Consider the following 23,135-nt stretch of genomic DNA (forward strand, 5'->3'; position numbering starts at 1 on the left):
CTCTTCTCGACGCTCGACGCGTAATCGGATTTCATTCCTTTGTTTAAAGATCGATCATTCACGATATTTCGTTATCACGAAAATTTTAATTTACGTCATCAACTGATTCACGCAACCAATTATTGTTAATGTATGCACATTTTCTTTCTCGAGCATCACTTTCCTCGAAGATCGATTAAAACGAAACGTTGGCGGCTGTAATTCACGTACGGAGGCGATCGAGTTATCGTGTTAATCGTGAGGGAACGGTCAGCGCTGAAATGTGAAATTGCGATCGGATGAGCCTAGATTTTCGTTCCGTCGAGAGGCGGCTGCATTTTCTGCGCCGGTGGCGGTCACGAGGGCGCGAACTAGTTCGTGAATCATGCCTAGAATGCTTTACATAAATTGCTCAGGACCGACGTCACGTTCTCGGTCCCTAAGCATGAGACGACTACCGAGGAGGTAGGAAAGAGAAAGAGGGAGGAACGCTCGTTGGCCACGGCAGAAGTGACTCAGAGGCTCTGGGCGTACGCATGCGGGACGTGGCTCGGGGAACAGAGTCCCAGGAAACTCCGGAAAGGTGAAAGTATGCGACTCATCCGCGAGCTGGTCGCCTCTCGTCCTCGGTTATATACCCATATATCCCGTGTCGAGAGGGATCTCGCGGAAAGCGCGCAAGATCGATGCGAAACCGAGTCGAAACCCCTCGATCGTAAGGATCTCGATTCGTTGGAAGAAAGAGAATCGGTTTTCTTCTCTAATTTCAACGTAGAGAGGATGGATGAATTGTCGAGTTTTACTCGAAAAAGAAAAGAAAAAAAAAAATCAATCCTTTTATTTAACGCTTAATTCGTATAACGTTTCTTGACATTGCTTTTTTCGTGCTCGAAGACACACGTATAGACACGACACGCACACGTACTTGATTGTAGTTACTCGATTAGTTTTGCGGTTTTATACACTATTGGCATAGCGCACGTATTCGCATTGTTTGCTTTTCTTTGCTTTTTTCTTTCAATTTTTCTCGTTTCTCGTCGATCCGATTTTTTTTATTCTTCTTTTTTCATCCGTAAAAAAGAATTCTATCCTTTCTTCGCGACAGTTCAGTGGCTGACGCTCCGGGTACTTCTGTCGTCCGCGATACTGAACGCCGGGGATTTCTGAAATGAAAGAAAAGCAGGGGACGGTTCATTTTTCAAGAAACGCTTCGCTTCGAGAAAATTCTTAAAAGAGAGAGATTCTTCGGATCGAATATATATACTCACGACCCTCTCGATTATGTCCTCCGCGGCGTTCACTTTGGCAGGCCTAGCTGGAATTCCTCTCTTCGGCTCTTTCTCCATTTTATGAATCATCTTATAGACGCTCGAGTTCATTAAGTGATCAAAGTTGGGTAGATTGGTCTTTTCGTATTTCTTAAAGTTTACTCTGCGTTCGTAAACAAAAAAGAAGAAAGATCGCTTGAATAAATTCGGATAAGAATTAATTTCGAAAATATAATATAATCCTCGTATAATATAATACAACAACAGCACGCTGAATTGATGAAAATAATAATAATAATAATAATTCTCACCCCAAGGCTCTGCCTCGAATCACTTCCGCCTGGGAAGATAAAACCTCGGCAATCATTTCGTCATTGAAGAAATCATTCGGACACCTCCATCTGCGGCCAAGCGTAAGTTCGACTTGCTTAGCCTGGGGCCAGAGATCTTGCGAACGTTTCCTCCCTCGTTGCTTCACTCTCTCCTGCAAAGAGGGAAACGGGTCACTCCTCCATTGCTACTCGATATATATTTGATCGAAACGTTCTCGTTTACGAATCCAAGAAAATACGTTTCGTGATTTACGAAGGAATGTATGCGTATATATATGTGTGTGTGTGTGTGTGTATATAATTGTCGCTCAGGCATTTTAAGGAACGCACGAGACACGAATATAACTTCATCTTCGTGAAGTTTTTTTGTGGGGGACAGAACGGGGTTGTACAACAAATTATGGTGCGTTTTTCGAAGTGCAAGTTTCGCCAAAATTTTGTAAAAGAATTATTTTTTTAAGAAAGAACATTTAAGAAGAAGAGAAGGGGAATTTCGGTGAAATAACTTCGGTGATTACGATAGAATTTGTCAATAATACATCGATGCGATTAAGATAACAGACTGTCTAGGATGCTAGAAGAAACACAAGAAACGGGAACAACAAAAATTAACTTCACATTCAATTTACATTCCGTTACATTCTCTCTAGAATACCTGCAACTCCTGAATAACTTGGTCTTTTGCCGATAGATTTGGATCTGGTTCGAAACTGCCTACAATACACATATCGTTTCGTTTCTGTTATCTTTCCTTTAACTTTTATCGCTTTTTTTCTTTCTTTCTTTCTTAATCATCGAGTCGTATCAAAAGAAAAAAAGAATCCCCGATCAACTGATCGATACTTACCGTGAGACGGCGCGGGGCTCGGCGATTTCAGAACCTTGGTCTCGTACGAGACGACGAATTTCTTCACCCTGCTTCCCTCCTCGCTCTTCACCGATAGCGTCCCTTCCAGCTCCTGCGTCTCGGTCTCTTCCTCCCCCTCGTCCTCGCTAGGCTGAACGATCCTCAGATGCTCGTCCGAATAGGCTGAATACGAGATATCCTCCGTGTACTCCGTCACGTCCTGTTCCTCCGTTTCCTCCGCGCGCTCCTCCTCCGACTCCTTCCCCTCCTCCGACTTCCGCTCTTCCGGCTCTGGAAACAGCGAATGATCGCAACGAACGGAAACGGATACGGAAACGGAAAAGGGGAAATTGGAAAAGAATTTGGAGAGAGGGAGAGAGAGAGAAAGAGAGAAACTGAGAGATCGAAGGTTGCTTTCGCAACGATGTCTACGTGCGAAGCATAGGCGCGCTCGGGTTGACAGAAGCGGGTTGGCAACGCTTCAACCGCGTTGGAACGCGTGAAATTTGAAAATATGCCGGGAATAGAGGCCGGGACGAGAGAGAGAGAGATATCGATTCGAGATACCTATTCGAAAATAATATCTAATCTTTTTACCTCCTCCTCGCCGTTCCTCCTCCTCCTCCTCCTCCTCCTCCTTCTCAGCAGTAGCGTTAACGGTGGCGCCGTTTTGGACACCGCTCAACTCCATGATCTTCTGCAATTGCTCGGAGACGATCCTCAGGTGATTCTCGATCTCGCTGGGAAGTTGCTTCAACGACAACAACTGGCGTTGAACGTTCTCCAGTTGCTTCTCCAGATTGATCTCCGTTGTGACCAACTCCTTGATCCTCTCCTTATCGACCTTCGCCGCGACGCTCGCCATCTCCCTCTCGATCTCGTTCAAAACGCTCTCGCGCGTCGTCCTCTCCTCCTCCCGCCCCTTAGCCCCTTCCTCCTTCTCCTCCTCCTCCTTCTCGCGAACCTCCTCCTCCTTCTCCTCGTTCAACGCCGATACAACCGTCTCCCCTCGCTCGGCCTCGCTCTCCTCCTCCGAACGCTTCGATTCGGCCTTCGATTCTGGCCGCGATTCAGGTTCTCGATCCGATCTGTAGCCCGGCTCCGGAGTGGCCGACGGTGTCGCCTGAATTCAAGACAACACCCGGTTACGGAATTTCCTCGCCTCGGGATTGATTGAACGGCGCGTTGTTGTTATTATTATTATTATTACGTCGTGCACAAGTCCGGGGGATCGAGATGCATATTTGAACATGTCTTCATCGATCGATGAAAAGCGCGTGCCATTTCAATACTGTATATCGTTCCCTAATCAATGAACTCGTTTTCGGTAAACGAAAGGATACGTATTTTTTTTTGAAGGGGAGTGAAATACAACGAACGAAACGCGAGCGTCCCAATTGCTGCTAATCGTTTCGAACGAGGGGGAATTATCGAGAATTTTAGAATTCTGGGTGCAGCCAAGATATGTGCATTTTATTTCAAATTATCTCCTCTCGACAATCCAATCGTATGGGTACATTGACAATGAGGTAATTATATATATATGTGACTACGGTGTAGATGTTGACATGCATCCATCTGTCTACGCGTGCGTGATAACGCGAGATTTTTTTCAATTATGTTTACGTATATATATGTACTCTATATTCGTTAGACTAGAGATCGTGCGATTTTTTTTTTCTTTTTTCTTTTCTATTTAAGTATATTACGTGTACTACGTTATAGTATAGTAGGTAAGTAAGTATACTTGCAGGACCGTGCAATTTTCTTATAATATATACGTAGATATATATAGAAACGAATCATCGAGAGAAATGATGTGAAACGTGTTACAGATTCGATCGAAATTAAACTTTTTAGTCGATGGACAAAAAAAAGAAACGATGGTTCGTTTTGCACGGTCCTTAATGGACAAGTACAATTGCTGCTAGCCTCTAGTCACGAGAGAAACGGGTTACGGTTACATTACGGGCAGATGATATAACACACACTTTTAAGCGAGCGACCAACACTTTTTTCTCTCTCTCATATACGTTTACAGATGATGATCCACATGATGATCCCTAGCGTCTGTCCTAGGGATGTCCTAGAACGAGTGACGTCGTTTTAAATCTAAACAACATAATCGTAATAATTAATCCGTACCGTCTCGAAAATTATCATTTAGATACGCACGTACACGATGCGTTACTTGTACATGTAGAGCAATATGATCGAGGTACAAGGGACGAACGCGTACGCCACCAATCTCGTGAAATCAACCCCTATGCGATTTGTCAAACTTTCGTAGAGGATGGTCGGGACGAAGGATAGCCTGCGTCCATCTCGATCGTTATCCTCGATCGCTTTCGTCTTGTCGCTTCCCCTCCCCCCCTCCCCGAAACGTTGGTCGTGAAACGATCGATCGATCGGAAGGAACGTTCGAAAACCGTCGTCCAACGGATCGGAAGAGACACCGCTCGAGGCTCTGGACGATCTCGATCGTCTGCTTCCACGATGAAAAATCTCGGCCGAGATGTAATCTTTGGACGAACGGACGAGATCGGAAAGGACACCGCCTTCCCCCGCGGGCGAAAGAGACGACGACGCGTGGCGCGAGTTGAAGGATGAGAGGGATGGAACGATCATCCGGGAAGAATCGGATCGGACGAGTTGGAGAAGTTGGCGTCGAACGCGGTTCGCGATTAAACCGAGGCACTCGAACTGCTTTTCCAGAATACGTTCGACGTAACGAGCTCGAAATGTAAACTTCTTTCTCGGACGAGCACAGGAACGATTGAACGACGCGTTTTCCGCGAGATACCAAGTCCAATCTTTCGAATTTTCTCCTCTTGCGCGAAGATTTCGCTTCAAGGACAACGCCGCGTCGAGGATACGATTGAACGAACGAGGGACAGCATCGCGCCGAAGGATACGTTGAACGTAACGACCCTTGAAATGTAGGATACGTCGGCGCGATCTCTCGTCGAAATATCGTCGATCGGGAAATAAACGGGGACGAGACAATTCTACACCGCGAACGGGACTCTCCTCCACCCGATCTGTCTTCCTCGACGACGATTCAACGAAGCAGCACCTCGCCTCGCACCTCCTCCCGAACATCCCGTCGACCACTCGCCAATTATCCTCCTCTCGCCTCAAGTACGTCTCGAGGTACGAACGACCTTCGATCCTCCTCGATTTCGAACATTTCTCCACGCCACGGCGACTCGTTGCGAGTCCTCTCCGACCCCTCGACACCTGCACGCCTCGTCCAACTGCACCCAACCAACATTTACTCCCTTTAACCGCAACGTGCCTCCACTTGCCCAACGACAAACGCCTTGGAAAGCGAACACTCGTGCGAGAACCTCTCTTCGAAGCTACCCTCTCGCGGTGTGAGAGGCAACGTGAAGCCGTCGCTCCGTCCGTTTCCACATCGTGCGCACGAGTCTCGAACAGGGAAGAAGAACGGGGACCGACACGTTGGACCGATACTCGGGGATCATCGTCGAGCGGCGAGCACGTGGCAGATCGGGGATCGAGGATCGAGGAATCCTCCTCCTCCTCCTCCTCCTCGACTTTTTCCGCCTTACTTTCCATGTTTACCTCGGGAGTGAAGGGCTCCGGGGTGCTCGCGCCCTCCGGTTTCAGCAAGCCCCTCTCTAGCAGCCGGTCGGTCACGCTTCTCCTTTTCTGCTTCTTTATCACAACTTTGTAAGACTCCGTCTCCCTGTCTTCCTGCTCCCCCTCCTTCTTGCGGGGTGTCGGTATCGGCCGCTCCGGTTTCTGAAGGAAAACCGAGGTGCGCCTCAACTGCTCGACCAACGGTGGCTCGGCGGTGGCTATGTTCTGAAGCTCTTCTATAACCTTGGATTGCTTCAGAACCGTGACGCGTGGCCTCAGTTTCTTAAAGTTCACCCTGCAATACAGAGATAGGCGAGAAATCTTCCCTTTCTTTCCTCGTTTTTAAAATTTTATTATTATTGTCGTTCGGTTTTTCGGGAGGAATTGGAGGGAGAGAGGGAGGGAGGGAAGAGTTTTATACCCCAAAACGCCTTTATCGTCCAAAAGTTCCTCTTCCCCGAGGATCAATTGCGCGATCTCGTCGTCCGTGAGGTTTTGATTCGGCACGATCTCGCTGTTGGCGTCTTTCGGCTTCTCAGGGAGCGGTTCCACCTCCTTTGGCCCCTCTTCCTCCTCCCGCGTCTTTATCTCATACTCGTGACGTTCGATCACAGTCTCCTCCTTCAAGATTTGCTCCGGGAAGACTGGTGGCAAATCTGCGAGCTGATATCAACGAATCAATTTTCCAACGTGCATAAAAATCGAGCACACATAAACATATATATACATATATTTAATGAAATTCACACGTATATCTTAAGAGATACGTACAGGGATCTTATAAGGGACGATGTTCTCCTCGGACAGCGCCTCCGCAGCCTTGACAAAATCTTCTTGTCTGTGGAGAATTGGTTGGTCGATTAATATTTTTCTTTTTTCCTTCTTCTTTCCTTTCGATCGATCGATCGAACGAACAATCTGTACAGTATTGGAGCTAGCCACCAAGTGAACGGAATTGGAACGGAGGTTGGAATGAAGTTAACTACTTTTCGAAGCTTACTCGCTTAAAGGTTCACACGCGAAAGGGTAATGAGAGGGATTGTGGAACAAATGTGCGCGATGTAAAATGCCAGCAATAAAATCGCCGACCAATGATAAACAGATCTGATTCTGGGTCACCTATTTATAAGTGTTGCAATATGTTACCACACGTTGCCCGTACGCCGGGATATTCTTGCCTCTCTCTCTGTTATAATATATTCGTATATAAGTATACACTTGACAATTTCCATGATATTTGATCCGAGCGATTCCTCCAATTTCTTTTTTTTCTTTTTTCTTTTTTTTTAAGTCGAATCGAATTTTATTCCATCTCGTCTGTACAACGAATTATTGCTATTGAAAATGGAAGTGTAATGCGATAGTAGAAGTGTAGCGACCTCGAGGAATCGTTGGTCGATACACGAGTTTGTCAAGGGTACTAGAAATAAAATTCGTCGCGGTAAAAAAGTAGTTCAAGTTAAGCTCGACCTCCGAGCGGTCGGTCAATTCGGTGCGACGATGCAGCGGCAGTGTCGTTGACATTGATATCGAATTGTTTTCCAACTGGCTGGGTTGCGGGATCTAGTTCCGATAAGGTGAGGAGGATGTGCATAGGTAACGCGAGGTATATTTACTCTCAATGGTTATTTTCGAAGGTTGGATCTTATCGATAATTGATAAATTCGGATAGGGCAAACACAAGACTAACCTCAGCACACCGAGAACAAAGTTATTTCCTGCTCGCATTAATTCCTCGTGCGCCTGGCCGTGGGTTAAAGAACTAATGGGTTGATCGTTTAATCTTACCACCACGTCGCCGACTTTTAAACCCATGCATTCCGCCAAACTTCCCTCTGTTACCTAAGAAATGTTTATTCACGTTTCAGTTTTCATTTTCACTATGAAGGAAACTAGACAATTGTAATTAAAACTACTTTACCGAGGAGAGCGAGATAGGCGGGGAGGAGAAGGAGGTAGGTTTAACGGTGTAACGGGACTTTGACGTTGATCAATGTTTTTGAAATTATAGGAAAATTTCGTAATAGACGAATAAATCAAGAAAGTTTGGAAAAGTAATTTTTTTTTATTCTTTATACACGCTACTATAAATATTCGCACGTATATCGAATTGTATTGTATTCATAAATCTTTTGATCGCTAATCGAGAATAGATAATAAAGTCGATCGGTTAAGTCAATCGAATATTGGAGCGGATCTTTTAAGCTTATATCTTTTAATCTTATGTAAATTTTGTACAGCAAATATATAAACAGCAAGGAGAGTAAATAATAGAAGAAGGAAGAAAGATAAATTAAAAATGTGAGAATCAGCGCCATCTCGACAATATCGTGGATGAAATAAATGTAGACAAAGAAAGCGAGTAATAGAAAAAGGATAGAGAGAGAATAAAAATATTGAAATCAGCGCCATCTCCAGAGTGCCGCAAATGAAACTCGTAAAGAAAGGATAGAAAATAGTTAAAAAAGGATAGATATGACGAGAATTGATTAATAGCGCCATCTCTTGAATATTTAATGTACTTCTTCAAAGACACGTTACGAAGGTAAGTTAGAAAAAGGAATTGAGAATCAGCGCCATCTCTACAATATCGTGGATGAAACAAATATAGACAAAGAAAGCGAATGATAGGAAAAGGATAGAGAGAGAATAAAAATATTGAAATCAGCGCCATCTCCAGAGTGCCGCAAATGAAACTCGTAAAGAAAGGATAGAAAATAGTTAAAAAAGGATAGAGATATGGTGAGAATTGACTAATAACGCCATCTCTTGAATATTTAATGTACTTCTTCAAAGACACGTTACGAAGATAAATTAGAAAAGGAATTGAGATTCAGTGCCATCTCTTGAGTATTTGGTTAAATCTCTTTTTTCTCGATTCAAAAGATGGCGTTAGCTTTTAATTCTTACTCTATTTTATCCTGCCATTTAGAAGTATCTTTAATAATTAAAAGATGGCGTTGAAAATAAATTCTTACAGTATCTCTATCTTTCTTTCTCTATTTTCTGTCCTTTTTTTATATGTTTCATTTATGACACTCTAGAGATGGCGTTGATTTCAATATTTTTACTTTATCTCTGTCCTTCTCTCGTTATTTCTCTTCTTGTCTGATACGTGATCACATACGAGGGATATATGGGATATTAATTAAATACTTTCATCATTTCTCTTTTAAAATTACAACGTGTTTCAATCTTTAATATAAAAAATATGTAATATTCTCAGTTTTACAATGTATCTATAACGCGATAAACTTTTAAAATATATCGCTTATATCGCACGCTTGCTAGACAAGTGATGTAATTCAAAATTTAATACTTATTGAATTATTGCTACGGAAAAAATTATAATTATTTATATTTTTTATTAACAGAATCATGTAAGTGACAAGTTTCAAATTTGATGAACATGTAACTTATATTTTAATAATATGATATTCTTATATATTTTGTATTTTTATAAATCAAATCGTTCAAAGTTGTTTCCTCTAAAATTATAATTTTTAAATTGTACGATTTTTCTAGCAAATATGCAATATGTTATGAAGCATTCTAGTGAGATTTAATCAAATAATTATTTATAATTTAATATTTAATTTCAATTTCAATCCATCTTATATTCTTATGTATGATCATATCTGTTCTATATAATTCGTTTATATTTAAGTAGATCATTGCAATTTTAATAAATCGGTAATACAGAAATTACTATGATTAATCATATCGACATATCTGAAAGAACAAGCCTGCAGATATGCAATCCTTTATACTTTTCGCGCTAAATATTTACTATGTAATCTCATAATTTCACATATGCATTTATACTATACACTATATAAATTTCTTGATAATTTTTAATAATCTAAATAATAATCTGAACTATATTTTTAAATAATCTGTATATGTATACTTATATGAATTATAGTAATATATTTAAATAATAAAAAATATGAAATAATAATAATATAATGTACATACTCTGATGACAGTCAATGGTTGTGGAAAATCGCTTCCACCCGCCAATCGAAATCCCCATGGTGTGTTATCGAATTTTGTGAATTTTATGTTGATAGCCATATTGTTCTACATCTGAAATTCATGTGTCTGTAGTCATTTTTGACTGGAACACCTTGTAAATATTTAAAGTGATACTTCCTTCATTAACTTTGATGAAATTAATTCCGAAAGTGATTTCCAATAAGACAATTATATAATAAAATAAAACAAATAAAAATACATAATAAAACAGGAAAAAAAATGAAAATTTTATGAATTTTGTGGAATTATTTCACGATTGAATATAAATCATTTGCATTTGAATTTTAAAAAATCTTAATAAAAAAAATTCAATCATCAATTTTTTTCAATCATTATTTGTGAATTTAAAAAAAAAAAAAATTACTTAAATTTATCAGTTTTAATATTTTTTTTTTTTTTTTTTTTAAATTACTAATCAAAGAAAAGAATAATTTATGCGAACACGACAAAATATAATACATATAAGTTTTTCTAAATTTTACTCTCGTTACATAATGCTGATTTTAAAAAGACACAAAACAAAAGATTCGATATTCTTAACGTTTATAATATTCTTTATATATTTTTACATTGATTTTTGGATATCTAGTAGTAATTCAAATTAAATGTTTGCTTTTTGATGATTAAAAAAAAAATAAGTAAAACTAAAAAGTTCGGAACGCAACAACAACCGAAAGGAATTCGTACCATGTACGCGGAAGTGATCGCATAGCGAAACGAATATAGTCTAGTCGATGCGAGAATTTACTCAATGATTCGTGAGTTACTTGCCAGTATGTTGCGCGAAGAATAGTCACAGAATTGTTATATCACGATGCACAGGATATTGCACACCGAGAAAAATTATATCACTGAATTCATGGATCAGAAGCGCGCGGTCATCAACCGAACCGGTCGATACCGTGGTAGCATCGATCGACGAACTCCACTAACTCTTCAACACGCACAAAACGGTGTCACGATAATGTTTGCCAGAAGGCAATCGTAGCTACCGACTTGAACGCCACAAATACACGGCCTCTTCTCCCCTCATCCTCTCGTCCCCTGCTCCCCTCATTATCCAATCGTAAAACAGTAGGAAGAATGCTAGATCTATTTACTGATCGATTTATTTAGATTCAGGTCCTCGATTTCCTCGTCATCACATATGAAGTATTTCGCTCTCATCGTTACTCTTTCGTAAAGTAACGATATCTACATCTTTTCTCTGTGACAAAGAATAATTTTTTTTATCGTAATTTCGCGCTAAAATCACATAAATCGATTTAAAAATCGTATACGCTTCTGCCATCTAGGAACACGCTAATGCTTAAATTCAGTTCTTTGAATCGAAAAGTGCGCGAAACTTTACGCGAAAGCAAAAAAGAAAAATTAAAAATAAATTTATAAATATTGTAATATGTTCTGTGATATGTGATATAATTTGTGCTTATGTTTAAAATACGTTATATGCAAATACAACAATACACATAATTTACAGTGAATACGTGTATTAAATATTTTAATTTATTTTAATAATTTACATTATCAAAATCTGATAAAAATATGAATGTGTACAAAATATTTTTAGAATGTAAATTTTATTCTTTAATTAACGTATTCTTACTTGATCGTTTGAAGTCTATCTTTTGACTGAAAGTCAAAATGTGGAAGTAAGACATAGATACGCCCCTACCTTCAACATAGGTTTATATACATCTGATATAGTATATATATATATATATATATATTATTTTAGAATAAAAATAATATTCATTAAATTTGACGTGCATGCATTTTTATAATTTTGCGGCGATGATACTGTACGTTATTTTTTGTTTGATATTTTCAATAACAATATTACAAGCATAAATTTAAATCGTTTATCATTAAAACATCATCATAATATCATATATTAAGAATATATATTTTAAAAATGGAAATGTAATTATTTAATTTGTTTATTAAATTATTTGCTTTGATTTTGTATAATTTATTTTATTTATTAATTCAATACAATAATATTCCTGTATCCATAAGGATAAGTTGCAATTTTGCCAATAATAGAGAACATTGTATGTATACTATGTGTACTATAATAATGAATAATAAAGAATAATATATAATTTAATTAATATAATAAAATATTAAAATAATAAATCATTATATAATAATGATAATGATAAATTTTTTGCAATTAAGTTAAATAAAATATTTTTATTTACATAATATTAAATCTTTTCAAATTGCGATCAACTATAAGTATTAATCAGAATATGAATATGAGGTTCTTATTATATTTATACTTTTTTTTTAAACGAAAAATTTTTGTACAAAAAGATTATTGATGAATAATATAAAAATTTTTACGAAACATTTATATTTTCTTAAGTTTTTTGTCTCTTTGCACTTGATACTCCATCCTGCTCATCCGTTTGGAATATCGTTTGTGGTTGTGTTTTTTTATATGCTGGCGCAATCCAGTATGGATTTTCTTCTGCTACTTTTGCATATTTTAATATGGCTTCTCGTGGATCTTGATCATCTTCTATTCTTTTACTAAGTCCCAAATTTCGAATTACATAAGAACTAAGTGTTCCACCAGAGGAAGCAACTCTTCCACCTTGTCCAGAAGTAATTGGTAAATCTGGTCTTCTCGATTTAACGGGATCTAAACGATCTTTTTCCATTTGTTTACGAACTGATTTAGGCCTATCTTGTCTGAATAATGGAAGTGCATGTGGTGTAATAATTTGTTGAGTTGACATTACTTCGATATGTTTTTGTTTTAAATGCGTTTTTATAACACATAATTTTGCACCTCTTAAACTCTTCTTAGAATCGTAATATACCTTAACTATTCCATTTCCACAACCAACAAATATTTGATTTAGTTTTGGATGCCATAATGTTTTAATAACATGTGAATTTGTTACATTTATTCCATTAATTAGATCAAAAGTTTTTGTATCATAAAATAAAATTCTACCAGTACTTTGATTTTTACTTAAAGATTCTCCTGTAATAAGAATTGAATCATCTGGATTAAACATACAATCGGTTGTATCATATCTAGAATATAAATTTTTTGCTTCAAAAATAGGTGTTTTAAATGCTCTTAAATCCCAAAGCTTTAACGTATCATCACAACTTCTGGTTGCAAGCATTTGTCCAAGATAAGAGAAGCTTAGGCTTGATATCTCAGCACCTTGTGCATGTGCATTTCTCTGAATCAATGATGGATTAACAAAATTTTTTCTATGATCCCACATCTGTATAGAACCATCTATACAACCACAAGCAACTACATTACCTTCTCTACTGTAAGCACATATGGTTGGTATGGTTTTAACACCATTTTGTGCTCTACACTTTATTAGATGTTTATGTGCTCGCGGTCTATATAAAATCCATATTCTACATGTACTATCTTGTGAACAAGTAAGATATTCTTCCTTTGTGAATGGATGCCAGCAACCACTGTTTAATCCTGCTGTATGACCTTTTGTACGTGCCATATCTGTTATATATTGATCACCTTTCACAGTTTCGCATTTTTCAAAACCATCTCTGTCTAAAACTTTTGCTTGTGCAGAACCTGATATAACTAATATAACATCACCAGTCATTGAGTATTGTAGACATTTGATTGGATGGTTCTCACAAGGTTGCAATGTTCTAAAACTTCTCATTGATGAATCCATGCCAGCAAAATCCCAAAAACAAACATCATAATCAATAGAACCTGAAGCTAATCTTGCTCCAGAAGGGTCTGCTGCGATAGCTGTTACTGCTTTGGTTCCATGAGTCATTGTAACTTCATGACTGCATGGAATTTTATCTTTTAATTGTAATTCTTCTTCTATATCAGATTGTTCTTCATCTTCATCACTTTCATTGTCATTTTGATCTTTTATTTTCGTAGATTGCTCTAAATTAATTGAATTCTGAAGTTCAGGAGGTATTGGAGGCCCAATAAAATCATCATCTTCTTCATTATCATTAGTACTTTCATTATTAATAATATCAATATCTTTAATTACTTCTTTTGCGGGTATAGTTTTAGATTCTTTTTCAATAGATTTTATATTTACATTACTTACTTTGCTATTATTAATAGTTTTTGTAATATTTTCCAACATTTCTTGTACATCAAAAGATTTAGCCTTTTTACCAAAACCTGTTATGCCCATAACTTGTTTCAAATTTTGAGACTCTTCTTCATCTTCAGGTTTAATTTCATTCATTTTTGTTATATTAGTCTCCAATGATTTTTTGCCAAATGTACCAAATCCAGAACTTACAGTTTCTGTATTTTTCGTCATATCTCGAGTTAAATCTTTATTAATTTTACCAAAAGTTATTCCCTTTTTTGTATTCATGATTATTATAACTTGTTATTAAAATAAATTATAATAATATTTATACAATATATACAAATAAAATTAAAAATTTTTATTTATTTATTTTTAATATAATATAACTTTGATATTTTTTTAAGATTTAATTTCTTATAGCGGTTTATAAAAAATTAAATAAATATGTATTAAGGTTATAATATTTCATTTTCTTTTTTTTTTCTATTATTCATATATAACGAATTAATTACATATTTTTTGCATTTAAAAACAGATCTATTTCATTAATAAATAATTTTTTTTTTAATATAAATGGAAATTCACAATATTATTTATCACTTTATCTGATAAATAATGCGTACTATAGCAAAATTGTCAAATACCAAAACAAAATGGCTATCAGAGATATTAGAAACATTTAGTAAGTTAAAATTTTTATTTTAACTTATTGGATATTGATGTTTGAATTAACAGATGTCATTGATGTGAATAATTAGTAAATTTATCATAAAAATCTAATTTACATATATCTATAATTGTTGCAATTGATAATATATCTAAATAATGATGAATCAAAACTTCCTAACACGTAATATTATATCAATGCAAGTTAGTTAAAAATATATTTTGATTAAATTTTAAATTATAATTATACGTTATTCAATACGTTCATAAATTTATATGGAATAAATATATTAAATAATATATCAAATATAATATAGAAAAAATTAAATATATAGTTTATAATTAATAAGTTATAATTTTTAAAATGTATTTTTTGTAATATTTGTAGTTCCTGTAGTATTTATAAAATCTTTTCTTGATAATTATGATAAACGAAAATATTATTCTCATTTAAAAAAATTTAAATATTTAAGAGAATCGAAATATCAAATAAAAAAATTAATGAATTTCAAAAATTCGATTATAAATTAATGTAGCATTTCATTTAATAACATAATTTAGGAAATAACATAGGAATTAACAGAAGAAGTAAATGAAAATATTTTTAATAAATATATAAAATTGACTACAATATCTATAAAAAATGATAGACACAAAAAATAATGCAAATGGAACATATGATTGTAATCAAGAGTCAAGGATTAGAACTGACAGTTCCGATACAATGCCATCAACACCTTCTTCATCATCTGATTATATGACAGGAGAAGCAGATGATAGTTCGGATAGCAAAGCTGTCATACCTTTTAGTTTAAAATCAGTAGAAACAGTGCTTTCATTGTCTAAGGTATAAAGTAAATTTAAGAATTTTTATAATAATTTTTTATTCTTTATATGATTATATTATATTTTATAGGCTACTTCTGAAGAATATCTTAAAGATATGATAGAAAAATGTAAACAAATGGTATTAGAAAGTGCAGAATGTTCAGATGAGCGAAAATGGCTTGTTAGACGTTTAATTGAATTACGCTTAAGAGTACAAGAATTTAGAGAATTATCAGAAGCAAATTTGCTTGAAACACAAGTAATTTTAGGACATCACTTAATACCACAAAAATATTACATAACAACTTCTGGACCTGTATATTGTGATCATTGTAGTGGAGCTATTTGGACTATGCTTCAATCATGGTATATGTGCAATGGTAAGATTTTCTTTAAAATTATAAATTATTTTTATATGGATTTTTATTATATTTAATTTTATTTTCATAGATTGCAAATTTTGTTGCCATTGGAAATGTTTAAATAACATATGCAGAGTATGTGTTCATGTAGTTGCTAGTGAAGCAGGTGGTTATACTTATACAAAAGATATTTGTCCTGAACAGGGTTTATCAAATCAAGGATATAGATGTGCTGAATGCAAAGCACGAATTACATTTAGTAAGTATATTCATTAATGAATATTAATTAATACAGATAAGATTAAAATTTAAAAAATTAAAAATTAAAAATAATTCTTTGAAGAAGCATAATTTATCATTCTATATAAGATATAAAAATAAAACATTTAACATTGTTACAATGTAGATAAATTATATTTTTATTACAAGCTTTCTCAAAAGGATTATCCTTATCTTGTTTTGGCAGTCCATTTAAAAATACAGGTAACACATATAAAGGAAATTTCGAAAAATGTGGGTTACAAATCAAAAATTTATTTTATATATTAATATTTCTTTTAATATGTTATTTATAAATGTAGAATCAGCATGGATTGAGCCGCGACTTTGTGACTATACAGGATTGTATTATTGTCAAAGATGTCATTGGAATACTGCAATGGTAATTCCTGCAAGAGTAATTAGAAACTGGGATATGGAATCGCGACCTGTATCTCGTGTTGCTGCACAACTTTTAACACTTTTAGAAGAACGTTCTGTTTTATTACTTGAAGACTTAAATCCAAAATTGTTTACTTTAGTTCCAGATCTATCTGTAGTAAAGGTAAAATAAACTATAACTTTGTATTTAAAAATTAATTATTTTATAATTCAAAATAAATAATAAACAGAGAATGCGGGAGGAAATGCAAATGATGAAACGTTATTTAGTTTTGTGCCCAGAAGCTAATAATCAAGGATTACCATGGAAAATTGGAATACGTACTCATATGATAGAAAATTCAGGAAATTATTCAATTAAAGATCTCATTGATTTAAATAATGGAATACTTTTAGAAGAAATTCGTGCTGCATATGATACTATGCATACTCATATCACAGAGCAATGTGAATTATGTAAAGCAAGGTAAATTTTGATGAATGGATATTTTATTCAAATCATTTTATTAAAATTTTAAATATTAATTTATAGAGGTCACTTATGTGAATTGTGTGGTAATGATGAAATTATATATCCATGGGATGCAAGTTCTATTAGTTGTCATCAATGTACAGCAGTTCATCATCGTGCATGTTGGTCAAAACAAAATCACTGTTGTCCACGTTGTACGAGACTTCAGAAACGGCGTGCCTTGCAAGATCAACAAACTTCAGATACAGATGAATGTATTACTGAAAATGGATTAAACTCGAGTGAATCACCAAGTGATACAACATAAATACATATATTATAATTTGTACATATATCTGTTTTTGTGGAATTCTTTTATAAATTAAAATTAAAAAATATTCTAATTTTAAAAAATCTGTATTCATATAGTTTATTATAGATATATAAGATATATATATATATTTAAAAGATATATATGATTTGATTTAAAAAAAAATAAATATTTAAATAATTGTTTCTTTATAGCAGATTTATTAATAATAATTGAGATAAATTAATAAAAAATTCAAATAACATTATATATTTTGTTTATTACAATTATTATTTTATTTATTTGTTGCAAAATATTTTTGATATGATATTCGCTATTATTAAATTCTAGATGTTAAAAATTAATAAAAAATGTTAATTAATAGATGAACAATATAATTATAATTTTATTTTATTAAAAGTATATATTGATAATTTGATAATAATTTGATAATTCAGATTTTTTAAACATTAGTAAAGTAAGCAATAGAATGTAAAAAATAAATTGCTGTTGTTAATTATTTAGATATTAATAAAAAAAATATTAATATTAAATATAAAAACTAATGTTGAATAAAAAAGAAAACAAAAATAAAATACATTATATAAATCATGAAATATTTTATTATTAATGTTTTATATTTTATTATCAACTTACTGATATAATTATAGTATTTATTGATATAAGATATTTAAATATTTTCTTTTTACTTTTTCAGGCAAGCAGCCAATATGAAATTATAGATATTAGAATTTTATTCTATTTCAAAATTGAAACATTCTTTTAATGGTACTCCTCTATTAATAACGTGAGGTATCCTTTTAGGTACCATACTGAAAAATAAATTAAATAATTACAAGTTTTTCAATAAATATATAATATTAATATATTAATGATATACATATATATGTGAATATAAATAACTTACGTAATACAATCAATAATAGGACATACTGAAAGACAAAGAGTACAACCCGTACAATCGTCTGTTACTGTTGGAATGTGAGTTTCAGAGTCAAATTTAATTGCTTGATAGCCAGAATCGGCACAAGCTATATAACATTTTCCACAATTTATACACATATCCTAATACATAAAATTATTTATCCTTAATACATAATATATAATAATATATATTATATAAATAAACATAGATAAAAATTAAAATAAATAAAAACTGATTAAAACGTACATCATCTATCAATGCTATTACTTGTTCTTTGTTATTCAAATCCTTATATGTGCCAATATAATTTAAAGCTTTGCCAATAACATCTTTTATACTTGGTATAGCTGTAATAGTTTCTGGACTAGATCTCGTTGTCTCGACGAGATTATCAAGCGGATTCGAGATAGCTTTAATTTCAGCTATTTTTGCTTCCCGTAGTTTTTGATATTCTCCAAAATATGGTATATTCTGAAACATAAAATATTTGTTAATAAGTATAACATTTGTTATTAAATTATTAATTTTAACAAAAATTTGCATGCAATTTACTTTGCCAAGAGCATGTTGTAAAACAACAGGTTTTCCTTTCTGATGTTTAAACGTTGGTGGGCTTTGTCCATCCCAATTTTTTAGTTGTTTTAAATTCTTCAAGTATAATAACGCTTTTAAACCAGTTATATAATCATCAATTAGAGTAAAATCTTGATTTTGTACAGCACTGCAAACCTATTAACCGTTTAAAAATCGTCCGAAATGTAATATTGTATATAAAAAAATTTATAAAAAATTAAAATGATTGATTAATTCACCTGTAAAACTGATGCACCACAATGTAAAAATTGAAGAGCAACATCTGCTGATTCAATACCACCAATCCCAAGTATGGGAAATCCAGGAAGAGCTTTAGAAATGGCAGAAACAGCCCTTAAAGCTTGAGGTCTTGTTGCATTACCTGACATACCCCCATACGTTGTAGCTTTTTTAATTCCAACAGCTGGCCATGGGGTTGCGTCCGCGTGTAATCCCATTAAACTTTGAACAGTATTTATGGCAGATACTCCATTAGCATGACCTATTATAAAAAATTATTTTTTTGAATATTTATTGACAAATATTTTGATTATCTATATATATGAAAAGAATACCTTCATAAGCTGCCTTCGCTATTGAAACAATATCAGTAATATTTGGTGTTAATTTCACAAAGAATGGTATCTTCACAGCTTCCCGAATCCATCTTGAAATATTTCTCACCAATACAGGATCCTAATATAAAAGTTTATATGATAAATTGATAATGAAATATTAATAAATTATATTTACAATCATAAAAAATATACCTGGCCGCAAGCCAAACCCATTCCAGATTCTCCCATTCCATGAGGACAAGATAAATTTAATTCTAAAGCGTCAGCCCCAGCTCTTTCTGCTTTTTGAGAAAGTTCTGTCCAATCTGCTCTATTGTACGAACACATAATACTAGCAATAAGAATCTAAAAATAAATTTCAATTTTCATTATCGTCATTTATAAACACAAATGATTTAAAAATTTTAATAAATTCATATAATTCTATATATATGTTATCTTTAAACCTTAGTCGGAAAATCTTTTTTTAATTCTCTAATACTATTGCACCAATAAGCTTCCGATTTTTCAGATATTAATTCAATATTTAAAAAACTGCCCTGTTCCGGACCGTAATGATGTCGAGAAGTTGTACCTTTAATTATTCGTGGAGATACATTTGTAACAAGATCCTAAAACATTATTTTGTTAAAATATTAAATAAGAAATTTTAAATAAAGAATAAATTACCTTATCCAAAGAAAATGTTTTTGTAACTACAAAACCCCATCCAGCCTCAAAAGCTCGTCTAATCATGGTACTAGAAGTGGTCGGTGGTGCAGAAGCAAGACCGAAAGGATTTTCAAATTTTAAACCACATATTTCAATAGATAAATCAACATCATCAATTGGGGTATGAAATTTAGGTAATTGAGGAATTTTAGGTACTTCCAGATTATAAGAATTCTATTAAATAGATAATAATTATATAGATATAATAATATAGATATAAAATATAGATATAATAGATATAAATAGAGATAATAGATATAAATAGATATAAATATAGATATAAATAGATATAATTATATAAAATAGATAATAAATTAATAGAATAAAAAAATTGTTTAAAATATTTTGTTTATAAATTATTATTAAATTTTTAAAAATATACCTGAATAAATTTGTGAATATACCATGCAGCAGTTTTACCATCATTTACAGATTCAACAGTAGTATGAGCAATTCCAGCAAGATCTCCACCGCAAAAAACTCCGGGAATAGAAGTGCTCATGGTTTGTGAATCTACTTCCGGTAAATTCCATTTATTCATTTTAATGGGTACCATAGCTTGTATTACTTTTAAAAAAATACAATTCTTTTTAATATCTTTCTCGAAGAAACAAAATCTTAACATAATTAAAATTTTTACCGTCTTGATTTTGCAATCCTGATCCGAAGGCAGATATTACAAAATCAGCTTTTAATCTACAAATTTGTTCCTTATCTTCTATCCATTCATCATTTTCGTTTTCCTCTGTTCGGTAAAATTCTATTGCAATTATTTTTCCGTTTCGAACAATTACTTGTTTCGGCGATTGAAAAGGAATAAACTCACATTTTTCTTCTTTTGCTAAATCAAACTAAAAATAAAAAAAAAATAGAAATTATATATTATATAATTAATATATTATATATAGAATAATAGAAGAAAGAATATTTATAATAAGATAATTAAAGTAATAGCGATAATTACTTCTTCAGGTACAGCTCGAATATTAGTAAATCCTTTTCTAAAAACTACATAAATTTTCTTTGCCCCACATCTTAGAGCAGAAGTAGCACAATCGAAAGCTGTATCTCCAGCTCCGAGGACAACAACTTTACCATGAAGAGAAGGTAATTCATTTCTTTTACATGCGCACATTCCCGGTTTACTACCTTTTGCTACTTTTGGTAAAAAACTCTTTGATGTAAAAAAACCCATTTCTTCTGTAAGATTTGAGAAAATTGGAATAGCTTTTGCGTCTGGAAGACCGATTCCTAAAAAGATCGCTTTATATCCGGAATTTTGAAGACTCTAAAATGAAATAATCTTTAACATTTGCTAATTATTAATTTAATTTAGAATTTTTAATTAATTGTAGTTATAATATTATATATAACAACCTCTATCGTTAAATTATCCTTGGATAGTGCTTTACCCAATTCAATCTTTACTCCTAAATCTTTAACAAGATCAATCTCAAAGTTAACAATATCATATGGTAATCGATATTGTGGAATTTCTGACGAGCTCAATCCACCAATGTAATTTTGTTTCTCAAAAATTGTTATATTATTATAACCTAAACGTGCAAGGAATGTTGCACAAGACAAAGAAGCTGGTCCACAGCCGAGCAAGGCGATTTTAGTGTCTGCATGTGAAACATTTTGTCCAGGAATTCTAGTTTGAGATATGTTCATTTGTTTAAAGATCTAAAAAAAAAAAATTATTTTTATATGTTAATTCATATTTAATATATATTGAAAAAGAATCAAAGAATTAATTTTACATCTGTGGCAAATTGTTGAAGACCGCCGATATTGATAGGTCCTTCTTCGGATGCGTGCAAATTACATCCTCCTACGCAAAGGTCACTTGTCGGACAAACCATACCACATGTAAGTCCAAGAGGATTATCAGATAAAATTGCTTTTGCTGCCCCGTAATAATTTTTATTTGAAATAGAAGTAATAAAAGATTTAATGTCTAATTGTGTTGGACACGATTTTTGACAAGGAGCATCTGCACATTTTAAACAACGCGCAGCTTCTTTTAATGCACCACGTTCGCTTAATGTTGTGTGTTTAATGTCATCGAAATTTTTTGTCAAAGGTGGACATTTCTACAAGTATAAATAATAATATAATGATTTAATAATTTTTATAATAATTATTACAAAAATATTTTATATTGTTTATAATTTAAAAAATATTTTGTTTTAAAAATTCTATGTTATATCTTACACTACAATTTTCATTAATGTTCCTTTTCCATTTTCTTTTATTCTCTTTGGTAATTGCTGATGGAACAACATTCGCAAATGGTTTTATTTTTGGATTTAAATGTAAAAGATTCTAAGAGAGAATGTATATTTATAATTAAAATATGTTTTAAATATATGGATATATCTTAAAGAAATAAGATAAATACTCACTTCGATATCAGGCACATCTTTGCTTAGTATTGTAACAGATGTCATTTCTTTATATCAATATTAAAATGCACAATTATTAAATAATTATAAATAATAAAGATATCATCAATATTTCACTAAATTTTACGTTTAACAACTGGAACAACTTATTATGAGCAACTTACGAATTATCAAATTAAAATTAATTAATTCAAACATTAGATTTTAAATTATTATTATGCTTTATTTATATCATATTAATACATATCACGTATCTTATAAATTCTGATAAATTTAAAGATATTTGATTGACGAGAAAATGATAACTAATAATATGTTACAGATTCTCCCTACCATTCGTATATCGTATACGATAATTCTGTTTATCGTGCCACGTCTTCATAATAACACTTTACTTTATATACGATATATATTAAATCTATTCTATATAATCAAGCCAAATAGTTTCAAACATATTCTCGATTTTTTTTCAGATTTGCAACACTCAATCTAAATT

The 23,135-nt window shown here is 33.1% G+C and overlaps 4 protein-coding genes across 9 annotated transcripts; 1 reads left to right on the plus strand and 3 right to left on the minus strand.

Moving 5' to 3' along the window:
• Window positions 1-1,000: 1,000 nt before the first annotated feature.
• On the minus strand, window positions 1,001-11,490 carry LOC726121 (golgin subfamily A member 6-like protein 22). 4 transcript variants are annotated; one of them, XM_016914270.2, is made up of 12 exons: window positions 10,842-11,057; window positions 10,011-10,121; window positions 7,723-7,874; window positions 6,804-6,870; window positions 6,454-6,695; window positions 6,015-6,327; window positions 3,024-3,549; window positions 2,427-2,717; window positions 2,235-2,293; window positions 1,559-1,731; window positions 1,248-1,410; window positions 1,001-1,142 (listed from the first exon to the last, which is right to left on the minus strand). In XM_016914270.2, the coding sequence occupies exons 2-12, from the start codon at window positions 10,107-10,109 to the stop codon at window positions 1,086-1,088; spliced, it is 2,142 nt and encodes a 713-aa protein (XP_016769759.1). In that variant the 5' UTR covers window positions 10,110-10,121; window positions 10,842-11,057; the 3' UTR covers window positions 1,001-1,085. The 4 variants fall into 4 exon arrangements, 3 of the variants coding, with proteins under 3 accessions (XP_016769759.1, XP_026299020.1, XP_026299021.1); XR_001704354.2 differs by lacking the exons at window positions 1,001-1,142; window positions 2,235-2,293 and having other exon boundaries at window positions 1,366-1,410; window positions 10,842-11,068; XM_026443235.1 differs by lacking the exons at window positions 1,001-1,142; window positions 1,248-1,410; window positions 1,559-1,731; ... (1 more) ...; window positions 2,427-2,717; window positions 3,024-3,549 and having other exon boundaries at window positions 4,545-6,327; window positions 10,842-11,490.
• Window positions 11,491-12,246: 756 nt separating this feature from the next.
• On the minus strand, window positions 12,247-14,796 carry LOC410205 (gastrulation defective protein 1 homolog). The gene has a single exon (XM_393688.6). It carries the CDS (start codon window positions 14,429-14,431, stop codon window positions 12,437-12,439), a length of 1,995 nt encoding a protein of 664 aa, XP_393688.2. The 5' UTR covers window positions 14,432-14,796; the 3' UTR covers window positions 12,247-12,436.
• Window positions 14,715-17,502, plus strand: LOC410206 (differentially expressed in FDCP 8 homolog). Of its 3 annotated transcripts, none has more exons than XM_006566038.3 (8): window positions 14,715-14,828; window positions 15,374-15,659; window positions 15,729-16,020; window positions 16,091-16,261; window positions 16,432-16,485; window positions 16,584-16,825; window positions 16,893-17,128; window positions 17,195-17,502. In XM_006566038.3, the coding sequence occupies exons 2-8, from the start codon at window positions 15,456-15,458 to the stop codon at window positions 17,439-17,441; spliced, it is 1,446 nt and encodes a 481-aa protein (XP_006566101.1). In that variant the 5' UTR covers window positions 14,715-14,828; window positions 15,374-15,455; the 3' UTR covers window positions 17,442-17,502. The 3 variants fall into 3 exon arrangements, with proteins under 3 accessions (XP_006566101.1, XP_393689.3, XP_006566102.1); XM_006566039.3 differs by having other exon boundaries at window positions 14,787-15,016; XM_393689.6 differs by lacking the exon at window positions 16,432-16,485 and having other exon boundaries at window positions 17,195-17,501.
• LOC410207 (dihydropyrimidine dehydrogenase [NADP(+)]) lies at window positions 17,134-23,113 on the minus strand. Its single transcript, XM_016914269.2, has 17 exons — window positions 22,640-23,113; window positions 22,449-22,559; window positions 21,995-22,327; window positions 21,609-21,917; window positions 21,196-21,519; window positions 20,872-21,082; window positions 20,614-20,798; window positions 20,190-20,405; window positions 19,967-20,131; window positions 19,713-19,865; window positions 19,518-19,638; window positions 19,182-19,444; window positions 18,922-19,098; window positions 18,616-18,840; window positions 18,352-18,509; window positions 18,081-18,256; window positions 17,134-17,394 (listed from the first exon to the last, which is right to left on the minus strand). The coding sequence occupies exons 1-16, from the start codon at window positions 22,682-22,684 to the stop codon at window positions 18,178-18,180; spliced, it is 3,075 nt and encodes a 1,024-aa protein (XP_016769758.1). The 5' UTR covers window positions 22,685-23,113; the 3' UTR covers window positions 17,134-17,394; window positions 18,081-18,177.
• Window positions 23,114-23,135: the final 22 nt, after the last annotated feature.

This window comes from Apis mellifera, linkage group LG10, assembly GCF_003254395.2.
Source record: "Apis mellifera strain DH4 linkage group LG10, Amel_HAv3.1, whole genome shotgun sequence".
NCBI classification, from domain to species: Eukaryota; Metazoa; Arthropoda; class Insecta; order Hymenoptera; family Apidae; genus Apis; species Apis mellifera.